Source organism: Anomaloglossus baeobatrachus, chromosome 4 (genome assembly GCF_048569485.1).
Source record: "Anomaloglossus baeobatrachus isolate aAnoBae1 chromosome 4, aAnoBae1.hap1, whole genome shotgun sequence".
NCBI lineage: Eukaryota > Metazoa > Chordata > Amphibia > Anura > Aromobatidae > Anomaloglossus > Anomaloglossus baeobatrachus.
The window spans coordinates 28,339,664-28,355,596 of NC_134356.1; the positions used below are offsets into that span (position 1 = coordinate 28,339,664).

Here is a 15,933-nt window from a genome sequence, read left to right on the forward strand (position 1 = left end):
TTTTTTTGAAAGCTGTTATAGTGTCTGCCATTACTACCTCTTGTGGTCGGCATTCCACAGTCTGACTGCTCTAACTGTAAAGAACCCTTTCCTATTTAGCTGTCGGAATCGCTTTTCTTCCACTCGCAGTGAATGCCCCCTGGTCCTTAGTATTGTCTTTGGAAGAAATAAGTCATGTGCCAGTCCTTTATATTGACCACACATGTATTTATACATAAATGAGATCTTCTCTGAGACGTCTTTTTTTTCTAAGCTAAACATAGCTAACTTTTTCAACCTGTCATCATATGGGAGACCTTCCATTCCTTGTGTTAAAAAAAAAAAAACGTAGTGTGAAAGCAGCCTAAGCAGAACAATGTGACTGCAGAATCTGACTACCCAAGATTTATTTTGTAGTCTGTTACCATGGAAACACTTAAAAAAAGTCATTAAATTTCTGATTCATTGGAGGTGAAGAAGAAAAAGTTGCCAAAGTATTAACACCCTTAAGTTATTGAATTACCGCACTTCCCTTTGGTTTTTCGGATAGTGATATGAGTGATTAGTACACGGCTTTGTCTGCTCATCAAAGGCAGCCGCACCCGTCACTGTGTCGAGAGACGACGCGACCTTTGTTCAGCTCAGTGTCAGGCGGGGGCAATAAAGAATATAAACCATGTGCAATATCTTTTTATACTCCGCACCTTATCTCCAAGCTTTTATTAACTGGGTCATATATTGTCTGTTATGGTGAGGAGGAGGGTAATCTTCATAACTTGGGCCTCACCTATCCCCCCCTCCATTGCTCTATTCTATAGCACTGGGCGGGCAGAGTTAGGCTCTGTGCACATATTGAATATTTGGTGAATTTTTTACCTCAGAACTTGTAAGCCAAAACAGGGAGTGGAACAATCACTGTATAATAGAAACACAGACTCCACTCATGGTCTTGGCACAAATACTGAGGTAAACTCACCAAATACAACGTGTGCACGTGACATTATAAACCTCACCATGTGGGTCAGAGTAGAACCTATGGAACGTCTTCAATGTCGTCAAACCGGTTTATGCCGTATGTCACACATCGGCATCCGTCTATAAATTCTTATACAATTTCAGAGACCTGTGTCATCGGATAGCATTGTGTTTATAAGGCTGTGACATTTTGTTATCCTCAGTTTATTTATGAGGAGTCCAAGACTTTGAAAGGTAGTCGCGTAAAACGAATAGTGATAAGGGAACACTACCATGCTCGGGTACTCAATACTCGTACCTAGTGAGCATTACCATGCTCGGTATTCATAACTAGTGATGAGCAAGCACTGCCATGCTCTGTACTAGTGAGGAGCGAGCACTACCATGCTTAGTACTCAACAAGAGATGAGCGGGCACCACCACACTTGGCTGCTTGGAGCTAGAGATGAGTGGGCACCACCATGCTTTAAGTTGGTGAGGAGCAGGCACCACCTTGCTCGGAGCTAGTGAGGAGCGAGCACCACCATGCTTGGGTGTGTAGTACGCTGAACTATTGATGAGAGCACTACTGTGCTTGGGTACTCAACTAGTGATGAGCGAGCACTACCATGCTTATACTCGGTAGATGAGTTGAGCCCATCGAAGCATCCAACTGTTAGTTACGAGTACTCACGCATGACCACTAAAAGCGTTTTGCCAGAAGTTATTTGGACAGAGGTCCTCAGCCAACGATGCTTATTCCACCCACTACATCACAAAATATAGACACTCCCCCAGACCAGAATCCCGTCTGTTCGGGTCCCAAAGCCAACACCCCCCCCCCCCCATCCCCCCAACACACACTCCACTACCATCAGGATGTTGCATGTAGTGGCAACTAGGAGTGGAGGGAAGACCAGGAACGGGGTGAGGTGGTAGATTTGTGGGGCCCTCAGAGAATCTGCCAGGTCTTCAAGGAAGTTGAGAGAGATATTCCACTTCTCTCAAAGAACCCATGGGGAATTGGTAAGTGTGCAGATTGTGTGTCTGAATAGAACTCTTCGTAAAAACAAATTCTCGTATGTGTAACATATTTAAGGTATAGTCTCGTTTTGGTCACTCTCATCTGGCCAAGTTATGGTGCAAAAAAACAAACAAACACCCAATCGGTAAAAAATGATAAATTGCAATAGGACTGAAAACCTAGACTTTTGAGGTACACACACACACACACACACACACACACACACTCTTTCAGCCTTCTAACTTCAGTATCAAGTTTGAGACAAATTCCACAAGAAATCTGAATAAAAAGAGGGGACATGCTACTTTATTTTTTTGGAAAGGGATTTTTAAAATGTTATCAGAAAAAAAAAAAAAAGTGTAAACAGCACCATTGAAATCAATAGGAGTGTAGATTTTCACAACAGATCCACTACATACCGTAAGCCATAAAAAAAAAAAAAAAAAAGTGTTTGGGGTTTCCCCCCCCCCCCCCCCATGCAAAAAAAACAGCACAGTGCCCACTACAGCAATGTTACTGCTTTGAAAGGAAAGCGGTGCATTCAAAGAGTTTTGAAGTTGTGTATTTTTGAGACATGACCATGGTTTTATCACCTTCTGTCTCAACCATTTGTGTTTATAGTAGACAAATAGAAAATGTTACATAATAGTACACGAAATTTCTTCTAACGCCATCTCGAAAAGTCTACAGTAGTCAACTACCAGAGCAAGATGACTTCTACATGTTGGTCTTCAGGCTTATCCTACAGAAGAAGAGGTCTATATTTCCTAGAGGAGGTTCCTTTGACGATATAGATCGAGGACTCTTCTCACAACCCCAACCATCAACTTCTCGTTTAGGGTTGTTCGTGTTTGCATCACCATGACTCCTTTTCAGGTAGACACCCTAAGATGGGTCCAACCACATCCTTAAGAGCTTCCTCCAAAACATCCACCTTGTCTCATGGCCGTAGTGAACATCGCTCATCCAGTGGAAGCTTAGACTGTCATTCACTTCTACCCACAAAGACAGTTTTTTTCCGGTTCCTTAGTGTCCAGGATAGGCCGAGAATCCAGCACAAAGCTGTTCCGTGGACTCTCCTTGTGAAAGTGAGGGGTATTACGGTCAATGAGCACCTTGGTCATCAGAAGGAAAACTTCTTCTATGTTACGGGACTCTTTGGCTGAAGTTTCTAAGACCGCCAGCAGTCCGTGCTTCTCGGCCAAAGTGCAAGCCTCTTCAAACAGGATCTGTCTTTTCTCAACCAGGTCGGATTTGTTGCCTTCAAAACAAAGATAAGATAAAAGGGTGAGATTTTCTGCTTCCGTATGCCTAATACCACCTATAACTAAGCAAAATTCCCATCTTAAGGTCTTGGCAAGGATGTTTACGGAGCTTGGAAAAAGGAGGAACGCAAGTGGGATACTTGGCACCTGGTCAATTGAGTGCCTAAACATAGGAATGTAAATCTGTGCCAGATTACTTCTGTTTAGATACATTGAAGGCACTGAATATTATCTTGCCACAACTGGATGGACCTGTAGCACCAAAGACTATGTATAAAGGATATGAACAGGAGGTTAGTGAGTGTGTGGCTGAAGCCACATGGCAAGCAAGGGTTCTCTATGATGGAGAGAAACTAGGCCACATGCATTGAGGAAGGGTTCCCATAGAAAGGGGCTGATAAAGGAGAAATTTGAAGAACGACCACTGTGTGTGGAACAGCTTTGTTATAAAATCAAACTCGGCTGAGCCATAATAGAGAAGGAGACCTGGTTTGATCGAGGGCTATAATAATGGTCATTGCTGCAAAGTTTTGCCAGTGCCGAAAACTACATAAATTGTAGCTCCGGCAGTTGGTACATAGTAGACCTTCTGTAACGGTGTAGGTGAGGAGCAAGGAACAGGGGGTCCTAGACTGGCTCTCAGGCCCTAGCTATCCCTAATCCCAGAGTTACCTCTGATGGTCAGGATATCTGGGCCGCATTCCTTGCCCTGCTCCTAACCAACCCTGATCTTAAACCCCCCTCCCCTCAACCCCTGGGGCAGGAGTGATAAAGCCAACAAAAAGAGGAAAACAAATCTCTATCTTACAGCACAAATACACAGAGGTATAGGACAAAAAGAGCTTAGGAGGAAAATAAGAGCAGGAAGGAAACAACAAGAGAACGAGAGAACTCAGCTGTCAGACTGTGGACTGCACTACCACAAGAGGTAGTAATGGTAGACACTATAACATTTTTTTTTTAAAAAAAAGGCTGGATGATTTTTTCAGTACACACAACATTGTCAGTTATAAATGATTTAATGACAAAATGTATAATTGGTGGAGTAAGGTTGAACTAGATGGATCGAGGTCTTTTTTCGGCCTATAACTCCAGAACATCTCCAAGCACAAAGTAACACAATCACCAGCAGGACTGGCATACAACAGCACACTGACTGGTTTAGCAAAAGCTATAGTCGGCATAGGATGACAGGCTCAACCACCTTAAAAAGGATGATTGGTCTCCCATAACATGGGATCCAAGGCGGTAACCAGCAGGCCAGCATAAATTAACTCTGGCGAGCATGATCACTAATGAGAACACAGCTGGTCGATGCCCAATTCTGTGTAACTTAGAAGCACCAAAGGTGACATAGTGGGAAGTGTCAGATTCTGTAGTGTGAACAGCGTCAGATAGTGCCATGATACTAGGAGAGTTTATACTCAAACACTGTGTGACACCTACCTATCAGCATCATCATCAAGTTGGCAGCTCCATATTTTTCCACTTCATGGATCCAATGGGCAACAGACTCAAATGTCTGGCGTTGGGTGATGTCATAGGCAATAATGGCTCCATGTGCGCTACGGTAGTAACTCTGCGTGATGGTCCGAAATCTCTCCTGGCCAGCGGTGTCCCAAACTTGAACCTATGAAGTATGGACAATCATAAATATATATAGTATTAGCTACACCCAACAGACATATTCACAAGAAGTTCTGACCGCTGCACAGTAGAGTGCCTCTTTATGGTGCACAGACTTGTTTGAAGTCTGAGAGACCAAGTCATATAAGATCTGCAATGGATACCTTGACTTTCTTCCCTTCGATATTCAGAGACTTGACCGTAAAGTCCACCCCGATAGTGTTCTGGTGTTTGTCACTGAAGACTCCGGACTGAAACCGCTGAACCACACAAGTTTTGCCCACATTGGAGTCGCCAATCAGAATAATCTTAAATAGAAAATCAAAGGGATCTTCCTCTGCGCATTCAGATCCAGGCATGCTCCGCGTGGGCGTGGTCGATGTCTCAAGAAAAGTCTGAGGATATGCAAATTAGGGGCTACAAGACATACTGTAAATCTGGGGAAAAGATCAGAAATGGATTAATGAAAAAATTGCTGTCTTTCAGGTCCACAATCACTTAAAGTTGGACTTTGATTGGCATAAAATTAACCCTTTAATTCAAAAGAAACTAAGTCCCACCCCCGAGGAACGGCTCAAAAGTCAATTTAGGGATTTTTTTTCTATACTTCCTCCCCCAATAGACTTTGCAAGCAAATTCAGAACTATTCTCAGCATCTTTATAGATGGCATTTTAATGGATTTGATATTACAGATTGCCTATCGATTGTCAACTAAGCACAGATCAGTCAGTGCGTGATTCTTCAGTCAGGTTTCCATTACATAATAAAATGGCTGCCATCATTCTGCGTAAGAGTTAGAGTCTAAATGGAAAACGAAAAATGAAACATGGGCTCTGATTGGTTGCTGTGGGCAAACCCTTTACATACATGAGGCCTAATCATCATGTTTTTCCAGTCGGTCTAACTGTTAGACCGACTGGAAAAACATGATGATTAGGCCTCGTGTATGTAAAGGGTTTGCCCACAGCAACCAATCAGAGCCCATGTTTCATTTTTCAACAGCAGTTTAGAATAAGGAAGCTTGGATCTGATTGGCTGTTTTCTGTTGCTAATGGTGACAATGCCGCCTTTCCCCATTTTTTTTTTTACTATACAAGGCCCTCTATTTAGGGACAAATTTGGGACTTTCATTTGCCTACAATATTGAAACAACGCCTTGGCAGTATGCTAATCAGTCCATGGGACAGTCCCTGCAAAATCAGGACTGTTGGCAAATATGTTGCCATAGATTTTTGCCTCCATCTTTGCCTCATGATACCTCAATGTATGGCCTGGCTTACATTGAGAGGCCATTTATATGAGGGGAAACCTGTAGTGGATGATATTTGGGAAGGGGGTGGGGGTGGGAAGAGACTGTGGCAGCTAATTGTGGGGGTCACTTTTGTGATTCCCCACCACAGGTTGGGAACCTGTGGTGGGGAATCACAAAAGTGACCGCCACAATTAACTGCCACAGTCTCTTCCCACCCCCACCCCCAAATATCATCCACTACAGGTTTCCCCTCATATAAATGGCCTCTCAATGTAAACCAGGCCATACATTGAGGTATCATGAGGCAAAGATCTATGGCAGCATATTTGCCAGACACAAATGAGCAGATGGCGGATTTCCTCAGCTCCGTACATTAATAAAACCCCTTTGGTGCGGCTCGGAGATTGCTGTGCTTGGAAATCTGAGCAAAAACAACCTACAGATATAATAATACATAAATTTCTAGGTAAAGAAGTCTCACAGCCGTACCAAAGGGGTTCAATAAGTTCACAGAGGCCATAATGAGTGCGGATCGGGGCCTACAATTGTCCCCCATGTTATTCTGTCACACCAGAGTGCCTCTAGATCTACGGCCTCCATTTTCACAGATATTGTGTTGCCATAAGCAGAATTTCTATAAATGTGCTTCTCAGCATTCAGGTCTATCTGTAAAGGTCACATACCGAGACAAAATGTCAGCTACATATTTAGTCAATGTACAGTCCTCTAAAGCGGAAGAACAAGTAGTACTGGTAGTAACAGGCCATGCTGGGACTTATAGTTCTACCGAACAAGTAGCAGAGGATCATTTTCCATAAAACACTTCTTTAGATTAGAGGCGTATTCCAATCTCCAAGATCTCATCCCAATATGTAATAATTTTATTTTTATTTATAGAGCACCATTGATACCAGACTGGTGCAGAGGAGCTTACAGTCTACAGGTTATTAGCAAATACCTCCAATTAGGAATGTAATAGAGTTCTCCTGATTAGCTATGTCACTTACCTCATCTGCAGGGCATTGCAGTAGCTTAGGTATGTAGTAGGTGTATTAATAAAAATATTATTAATAAATAATACCAAATACCGTACCTCCAATTAGAAATATAGTAAATATAGTATAATTCTCTTGATTAGGTATGTCTCTTACCTCATCTGCAGGGCATTGAAGTAGTTTAAATATCCATAGTTATGACCACAAGCGACTATCACATCTAGTGATAGTTAGTCGCTTGTGGTCATAACCATGGATATTTAAACTACTTCAATGTCCTGCACATGAGGTAAGAGACATACCTAATCAAGAGAGCTATACTGTATTTCTAATTGGAGGTATTTGGTATTATTATTAATATTACTACATTTTTTAATTGGAGGTATTTGCTAATATTATAATAATAATTAATAAATACTATTAGCAAATGCCTCCTATTAGAAATGTAGTATCATTCTCTTGATTAGGTATGTCTCGTACCTCATGTGCAGGGCATTGCAGAACCTTAGGTATCCATGATTACACTTATCTAGTGATAGTTAGTCACTCGTGGTCATAAACATGCATACTTAAAAGGGGTTATCCGGCTTATTTTGAGTTTTTTTCATTATTACCCTATTGGGCTACATTGGGGCAGGTAAGTAGATAGAGACCACTTACCTGCCCTGCTGTCAGCCCCTCTCCCCCGGCTCAGAGTGGTCATGTGACCGCTCCTGCCACGACTTTGCTGCTTCCGGTCATTTCATGTCAACATGGGCAGGGCCATGTTGACATGCAAATGTGGAAACAGCATGTCGCCGCCCTGCTGGGCTGTACAGTGTGATGAGCCCCGCCCCCTTCCCTGCACCCTCCCACACATTCTACCGCACCCCGTACTCTGCCCACAACCTCCCCCTGCACTTCTGTGGGACCCGTGACCTGGGAGCGGCCAGGCTGCCGTGGTGTCAGCGCCAGCCCTGGGCCCCCTGCTCAGGATCGCACATTCAAATGTACCAGCATCACAGATCACAGATCGCAGATGCCGGTACAATTGAAAGCGCTGATGAGAAAGAGCTCAGCGCTGCTGCTCATCACTGGCCCGCTGTCTGTGCTCTCTTCAGCACAGCGGTGACATCACTACTGTGCTGATATGTCCAGAGCACAGACAGCGGACGAACGTGCAGGAGTGGCGGGGACCGAGGACGGGTGAGTATGTACTCCCTACATATGTTCCCTATGGGGGTAGTGGGGGGGGGGGGTCGGTGCAGAGCCCGATGTGTGCGTGCGGTGCAGTGCCCGATGTGTGCGTGCGGTGCAGAGCCCGATGTGTGCGTGCGGTGCAGAGCCCGATGTGTGTGTGGCGCCCTGGACAAGCCAGGGGCCACAGAGCACAACACCCACACACCCCACACTCCCGGTCAGGCACACCGAAGTCAGACACAAAACCCTTGTTGCCTTCCTCCAGGGGCTGATGATCACACCAGGGGGTGGGCCAGGCGGTTGGTCCCGCCCACCGAGGAGTTCACAGTCCTGGAGGCGGGAAAAGCAGACAGTTCTGTTTGGAGAGTGAAAGTGGAAGGAGGGAAGTAGTAAAGGAGCAGACTGAAGTTGGTCCGGGTGTGTGGCCCGGACGGATCAGCAAGGTTGGCAGACGGTGGTGACCGTCTGCAGGAGTGGCCTATCAGAGCTTACCGTAAAGACCGTGGACGGGCGGTGGCCCGGCGGTACCGGACCGGTACGCAAGGAGAAGCCAGCACCACCTGGCAGGGGCTTACGGACCCCGGCAAGGCTAGGAGTCGCCGTGAATTTGCCGAATTCGTTAGTGAAGGGAACCTCCTGGGTTTCCAAACAGCCAAGTCCCGACAGAAGGCAACAGTCCAACCAAAAGAAGGAGACACCGCCAAGGCAACTGTTTCTCAGGGCCAGAGCCTGCGGGCAAAAGGGGCTCCTCCAGCCCATATCCAAGCCGGGGAGCGGGTTACCGGTGGGAACCCATCGGAACCATCTACCGTACATAGGTGCAGGGAAAGACAGTCACCATCAACCTGCCGGGAAAGACAACACCGCAGCCGTCAGTGGGACCCGTCCATCCAGCCGTGTGTTTTACAGAGAACTGTGTCCTCATCATTGGGCTGAGTGAGTACCACCGTGCCGTGCGGCACAGCGCTGCCCCCGCGACCCTGCACCTGGCCAGGCCCCGTAACCCGCCTGCCATCCATCCCTACTCCATCACCGGGCCCCGGGACAACCAACCCCCTACCCACGGAGGGGAGAACTAACATCAAAGCTGCTCCCTGTCACCGTTCCCGGGATCCCCGTTTAGAGCAGCGGTAGTGTCTCCAATCTCACCACAACCGTGGGTGGCGTCACGGACAATAAATCCCCACAATCAACCCCCTTTTCACTCACGGGCGAGGAGCGCCGCTCGAGTCCCTGGGATCCGGCCCACCGCTCGAGCCACCACCGAGCAGCCGCAGCAGCAGCGGCCGGACCCGAGCAGTGGGAGAGCGCGGCGTCCCCTCCTCCGCCCGCGACATGTGCGTGCGGTGCAGAGCCCGATGTGGTGTGGGGTGCAGAGCCCGATGTGGTGTGGGGTGCAGAGCCCGATGTGGTGTGGGGTGCAGAGCCCGATGTGGTGTGGGGTGCAGAGCCTGATGTGGTGTGGGGTGCAGAGCCCGATGTGGTGTGGGGTGCAGAGCCCGATGTGGTGTGGGGTGCAGAGCCCGATGTGGGGCTGTTATTTGCAATGCTGTAGTGATAACAGGTCAGGTGCTGGGGAAGAATACTGACAGGGAATGTGTGTGCAGGGGGCGGGCAGGGGGCGGGCAGGGGGTGGGGCTGGACACTGGCGGGGGCTGGACACTGGGGTGGGCGGTGCCAGCTCTGACTGGGAGGTTTTGCACAGGAAGTGGTCAGTTTGCTGGAGCCGAATGTAAACAAGGAGCTGCAGAGAATAAAGGAATAATTCAAGAGGAACAAAAGTTAGAAAACAAAAAATAACAATGTAGGGGTGTTTTATATGACAACACAGCACAGATTAGCTTAACTCAAAAATTTTTGTTATGTTGGACAACCCCTTTAAGCTACTGCAATGCCCTGCACATGAGGTAAGAGACACACCTAATCAAGAGAGCTATACTGTATTTCTAATTGGAGGTATTTGGTATTATTTATTATTACTACATTTTTTAATAGGAGGTATTTGCTAATATATTATTATTATTATTATTATTAATAATACTATTAGCAAATACCTCCTATTAGAAATGTAGTATAGTTCTCTTGATTAGGCATGTCTCTTACCTCATGTGCAGGGCATTGCAGGACCTTAGGTATCCATGATTACACTTATCTAGTGATAGTTAGTCACTCGTGGTCATAACCATGCATACTTAAGCTACTGCAATGCCCTGCACATGAGGTAAGAAACATACCTAATCAAGAAAACTGCACAACATTTCTAATTGGAGGTGTTTGCTATTATAATTATTATTATACCTATTACATACCTAAGCTACTGCAATGCCCTGCAGATGAGGTAAATGACATACCTAATCAGGAGAACTATATTACATTTCTAAGGAGGTATTTGCTAATATAATAATTATATTATTATTACTACACCTACCACATATTCGGATAGGCTCTTGGAGATGGGAATAATCCAGTTTTGGTGAGTTTTTAATGCTGTGGTAAAAGCGCTACGTCATAGAAGTGCATTAGATACAGAAAATCAGCAGGGAAAAAATAAAAAAAACAAAAACAAACTATAAACATACATTTCTTTTGCAGAAATGCACAAAAAAAATAGAAACGCATGTTCGCACATGACAATGAAGTTTTGTCAACGCCAAATAACAGGAAATATCAAAAACAAAGCAACTTTATTTAAAACAAGACATGCCAAAAAGACGCAAAAAGATAAAAAAAAAAAAAAACAGCATCAAAAACGCAATAAAAAAAATATAACCAGGTTTATTTAATAGGTGCAAAAATACTCTAAAAAAATAAAAAATAAAATCTGCAATATCAAATTACTCATAGTGGCAACATAGCCTTAAGAGTGGTTTCAAATTTTGCATTTTTTTTTTTTTTTAAAAAAAAGGGAGCAGATTTATTTTCTCTTATTTGGGGGGGACCCCGTTGCATCCAGATTTTTTTACAAAATGGGGCAGATTTGTGAAAAATGTCCTACAGAAAAACATTTTTGTTATCAATAGCGACCAATCACAGCACAGCTTTCATTTTAACCGAGCAGTTTAAGAAGTAAAAGCTGCGCTCGGATTGGTTGCTATGGGTAAGCGAGGCCCAGTGTGTGTTTATGACATTTTAGGGCGGCATTCACACACACAGTTACCATCTGAGAGAAAATGAACCTTTTTTCCCCTCAGGGATCTTCCTAGTTGCTTCCATTTTGTCAAGACAATAAAAAAAAACCTCTAAAAGGTCACTTTTTTTAATCTATGATATCACTTAGCAACAATTCCATGGGACACAGAGGCCTTTTGATCTGTTTCGGAGTTTTGCGGATCCCATTGGGAGGTTTCGCCGAATCTGATCCCCAAACAGTGTATCATAACAAGACCCGCTCCGAGTCTCAGCGGGTCCATGATTTCCCGGATGTGTGAGCAAGTCCATTAAACTCTATGGATCCATGGGTTGTCATTTCATGCCGATGTGTGAATACTGCCCTAGACGCTCATTCAGACGTAGTTTTTTCACGGATATAACTTGTACCTATCATGATCTATGGCACTGTTCACATCTGATGTTGCCGACAGGATAGTCAGCACAAAATCACAGAGACAGATATGTATGATTTAGATCCTAATCACAAACTAGAGACACTCATATATATATATATATATATATACACACACACACACACATACATACATACACATACATACGTACATATATATGAGGCTCTTGGGAGACCCATACATCATGGACCACACTTCAAAGATCCCCCATTGTAGCCCACGAACAAAGTTTATTTTAATCAATTTTAAGCAATAGATCTTGGAATAATAATAATTTCCACAATTGGATGTAATTAAAAATAATGTTCCTGCGCTGAGATAATCTTATATATGTGTCCCTGCTGTGTACTGTGTAATGGCCGTGTCTGACCGTACAGGGACATGGTCTGATCATACCACATCTCCAGGAGAAGGGAGAACGTATAATGTATACAGACAATATAGCACTGGATTGCAAATTCTTTCTGTGAGGTAAAACATTTTAAAATCAGGCAGAAAAAGGTTTTATCTCACAGAAAGAATCAGCTGTGATCCCCTGCTGTATTGTCTGTATAGTTTATACATCCTCCCCGGGCCAGGAGATGTGGTATGATCAGACCATGTAACTGTACGGTCAGACACGGTCATTACACAGTACACAGCAGGGGCACATATATAACATTATCTCAGCACAGGAACATCTTTTTTTAATCACATCCAATTGTGGAAATTATTATTATTGTAAGATCTATTGATTAAAATCAACTTTCTTGGTGGCAAAAAAAACTTTTAAGGCTATGTGCGCATGCTGCGGATTTACCACGGATTTTACCGTGGATTTGCTGCACAAAATGTGTCTAACATTTCTGCAGTCATTCCCCAGCAAAACCTATGGATATTAAAAAAAAAAAAAAAAAACCAAACAAAAAAAAAAAACGCTGTGCGCACACATTTTCCGCTGCGGAATTAATGAGCATGTCACTTCTTTTCCGCAGGTACCTGCGGTTTTTGCTATAGACCAACCTGCGGAAAACCAGAGCAAATCTGCACCAAACCGCATGCAGATTTCGTTGCGGTTTTGGTGCGATTTTTAACGCAGGGGCGGGATTTTTTAAGAGTGTCCAGATTTTCCTTGAGAAAAAGTCAAATTCTAGTGCGCACATGGCCTAAGTGCAGGCGGGCTACCGATGTTACCAATAATGCACTTTTTTTTTTTGAGGTGTGTGGGGGGGGAAATTCATAGCAGCCTGTTCCAGTTATGGTATTTTTTAATAGCATTTTTCCAACAGTCTATCCTGTAGAGAACATGAGACAACTCAGAATATACACATAAATAATAAAATGTATATATGTATACATAAAATTAATCATATAAAATATATAAAATAAATATGAAATTATAATAATAATAATAATAATATATTATATTATTAATATTATTATCTTAAATATAAAATTATATGTAATGATAGTAGTACTAATATAAGCTAAAACACACACACATATTTTATATTATATATATATATATATATATATATATATATATATATATATATATATATATATATATATATAATAATGTTTTCATTTTTTATTTAAAAAAAAAAAAACTTTAAAAAGTTTGTTTTTTCCCGTGATCTTAGGCTGCTTTCACACTTCCGTCTTTTTCCATCAGTCACAATCAAGAGAGAGATGAAAACAACCTTATTTAGCTTTTTGTTTGATTTTTTTAGTTTTTTTTGTTTGGTTTTTTTTCACTTTTTTTAGTTTGTTTTTTCACACTTGTTTTTTTCACTTCTTTAGGGTTGTTTTTTTTCCCCACATTTTATTTTTAGTATGCGTCCTCGTAAAATGAACAGTGTCATTCAACACTACAACTCATCTCGCGTGATAAAGGGCTCTCATAGGGTAATATCGGCGGGAAAATAAAAAAAAAAAAAAAAAAAAAAAAACATTTATGGCTCTTGAAGGGAGAAAATAATAAAAAAAAAAGCGCAAAAGATCGGCCGGTCATAAAGGGGTTAAAGGGCCTCTGTCCTCATTTGCCTCCTTTTTCGGGTCTCTGGCCCATAATATTATAGATAATTATTGATTTTTGGGGGATTTTTCTTTACGTCTCAGATACCGGAATTTCTGGATGTAAAGAACACTCGGAATCTCGTGGGAATTTCTCGGCTTCATCCTTCTTTTTGTTCTAGAAGAGGATAAAATCTCTCACCTGTCTCCTCGGCTGCCGGGACCTGCTCACCTGTCACCTTCCTGTGTCTGCCCCTCACCTGGATGAACAGGTAGCCCCGCCCTCTGCATTCTGCCTCTGCAGCCGTGCATTCTGGGAGATGTAGTTCAAGGAGCAGCAGCAATAAGGAAGCCACAGCACCTACCTGTCTGGGAAGGAGACAAACAACCTTATTATGTCCTTCAGGCCAAGGATAGGCAGACTGGGGGAAATTAACCTCTCGTTGGCACAGAACCTGGAAAATAAAGATACCGGATCCGGTCGGGCTTTGTTCTGTCCGTCAGTGCTGAGTGAGACGGTCACAATCGCCCCATTGTCATTAATACAATGGGACACAGGAGACGCCGCCCGCCTCTCTGCCGGAGCCTGGATCCCACATCTCATTTCTGGGTTCTGGATTTATATTAATATTTCCCATTAAAATAAACAATTGGTCAGGGAACCGTCCTGCGGTCCAGCTGGTCTAGTGTCACATTACCCTAGCCGTCCACATGTTGGGATTAGTGTTATTCCCACAGTCAATCCAATGGAGCTGCAATACCACGCACAACCCATGGACAGATGTGGCGCTGTTTCTGAAGAAAGGAACAAGTGTTCAGAGAGCACAGATAATGCTGCCCATCAGGTCCTATATCGCCGCCATGTGGTTATATTTGGTATTACAGGGGAATCTATTCTAACAGAGGCAAAGTTATTCCCTGGTTAACTACGGCTGGAAATAGGTAAATCTTAAGGGCCCGGATAGTAGGTCTGGTGGTCTGGGGCAGTAAGGGGTTATTTTTAGTATCGCTGGTGGTCTGTGTCATTCAGAGGTTAACGCTAGTATTCGTGTTGGTCTGGTGGATTAAGGGTTTAATGTTAGTATCCCTGGTGGTCTTGGGCAGATAGGGGTTAATTTTAGTATTCCTGATGGTCTGAGGCAGATAAAGTTTAATGCTATTATCCCTGGTGGTCTGGGGCAGATACTTGCGAATGTCAGTATCCCTGGTAGTCTTGGGCAGATAGGGTTAATATCAGTATCCCTGGTGGGCAGGGGCAAGTAAGGTTTAATGTTTGTATCCCTGGTGGTCTGGGGCAGATAAGGGTTAATATCTGTATCCCTGGTGGGCTGGGGCAGGTAAAGCTGGGTTCACACATAGCGACAGCGACAACGACGTCGCTGTTACGTCACCATTTTCTGTGACGCAACAGAGACCTTGTAAGTCGCTGTTATGATCGCTGCTTAGCTGTCAAACACAGCGACGCAGCAGCGATCATAACGACACGCGTCGCTGTGCTACATGTGCAGAGAGCAGGGAGCCGCGCACACTGCTTAGCGCTGGCTCCTTGCTCTCCTAGCTACAGTACACATCGGGTTAATTACCCAATGTGTACTGCAGCTACATGTGCAGAGAGCAGGAGCCGGCGCTGGCAGCGTGAGAGCGGCGGAGGCTGGTAACGAAGGTAAATATCGGGTAACCACCTTGGTTACCCGATGTTTACCCTGGTTACAGCTTACCGCAGCTGCCAGACGCCGGCTCCTGCTCCCTGCTCGCTTCATTTCGTCGCTCTCTCGCTGTCACACACAGCGATGTGTGCGTCACAGCGGGAGAACAACAACCAAAAAATGAAGCTGGACATTCAGCAACGAGCAACGACCTCACAGCAGGGGCCAGCTCGCTGCTGGATGTCACACACAGCGGCAGCGACGGGACGTCGCTGCAACGTCACAGAAAATGGTGACGTAGCAGCGACGTCGTTGTCGTCATCGCTGTGTGTGACACCACCTTTAGGGTTAATGTTTGTATCTCTGGTGGTCTGGGGCAGATAAGGGTTAACGTCAGTATCCCTGGTGGTCTGGGGCAGATAAGGGTTAACATCAGTATCCATAGTGGTCTGGG

General features: G+C 44.2%; 1 protein-coding gene across 2 annotated transcripts; it reads right to left on the reverse strand.

Annotated features, from left to right (window-relative positions):
• Window positions 1-2,255: 2,255 nt before the first annotated feature.
• Window positions 2,256-14,343, reverse strand: RAB19 (RAB19, member RAS oncogene family). 2 transcript variants are annotated; one of them, XM_075342135.1, is made up of 5 exons: window positions 14,289-14,343; window positions 14,036-14,198; window positions 5,013-5,285; window positions 4,669-4,852; window positions 2,256-3,218 (listed from the first exon to the last, which is right to left on the reverse strand). In XM_075342135.1, exons 3-5 carry the CDS (start codon window positions 5,205-5,207, stop codon window positions 2,953-2,955), a joined length of 645 nt encoding a protein of 214 aa, XP_075198250.1. In that variant the 5' UTR covers window positions 5,208-5,285; window positions 14,036-14,198; window positions 14,289-14,343; the 3' UTR covers window positions 2,256-2,952. The 2 variants fall into 2 exon arrangements, with proteins under 2 accessions (XP_075198250.1, XP_075198251.1); XM_075342136.1 differs by lacking the exons at window positions 14,036-14,198; window positions 14,289-14,343 and adding an exon at window positions 14,199-14,281.
• Between the last annotated feature and the right edge of the window lie 1,590 nt (window positions 14,344-15,933).

Excerpts from the sequence above, each read along its gene's own strand:
- RAB19 (XM_075342135.1), bottom strand. The coding sequence starts at position 5,207 with ATGCCTGGATCTGAATGCGCAGAGGAAGATCCCTTTGATTTTCTATTT. Across the intron at positions 4,853-5,012 it reads TCGAAGGGAAGAAAGTCAAG|GTTCAAGTTTGGGACACCGC; the intron begins GTATCCATTGCA and ends CATACTTCATAG. Across the intron at positions 3,219-4,668 it reads CTTGATGATGATGCTGATAG|GCAACAAATCCGACCTGGTT; the intron begins GTAGGTGTCACA and ends TTTGTTTTGAAG.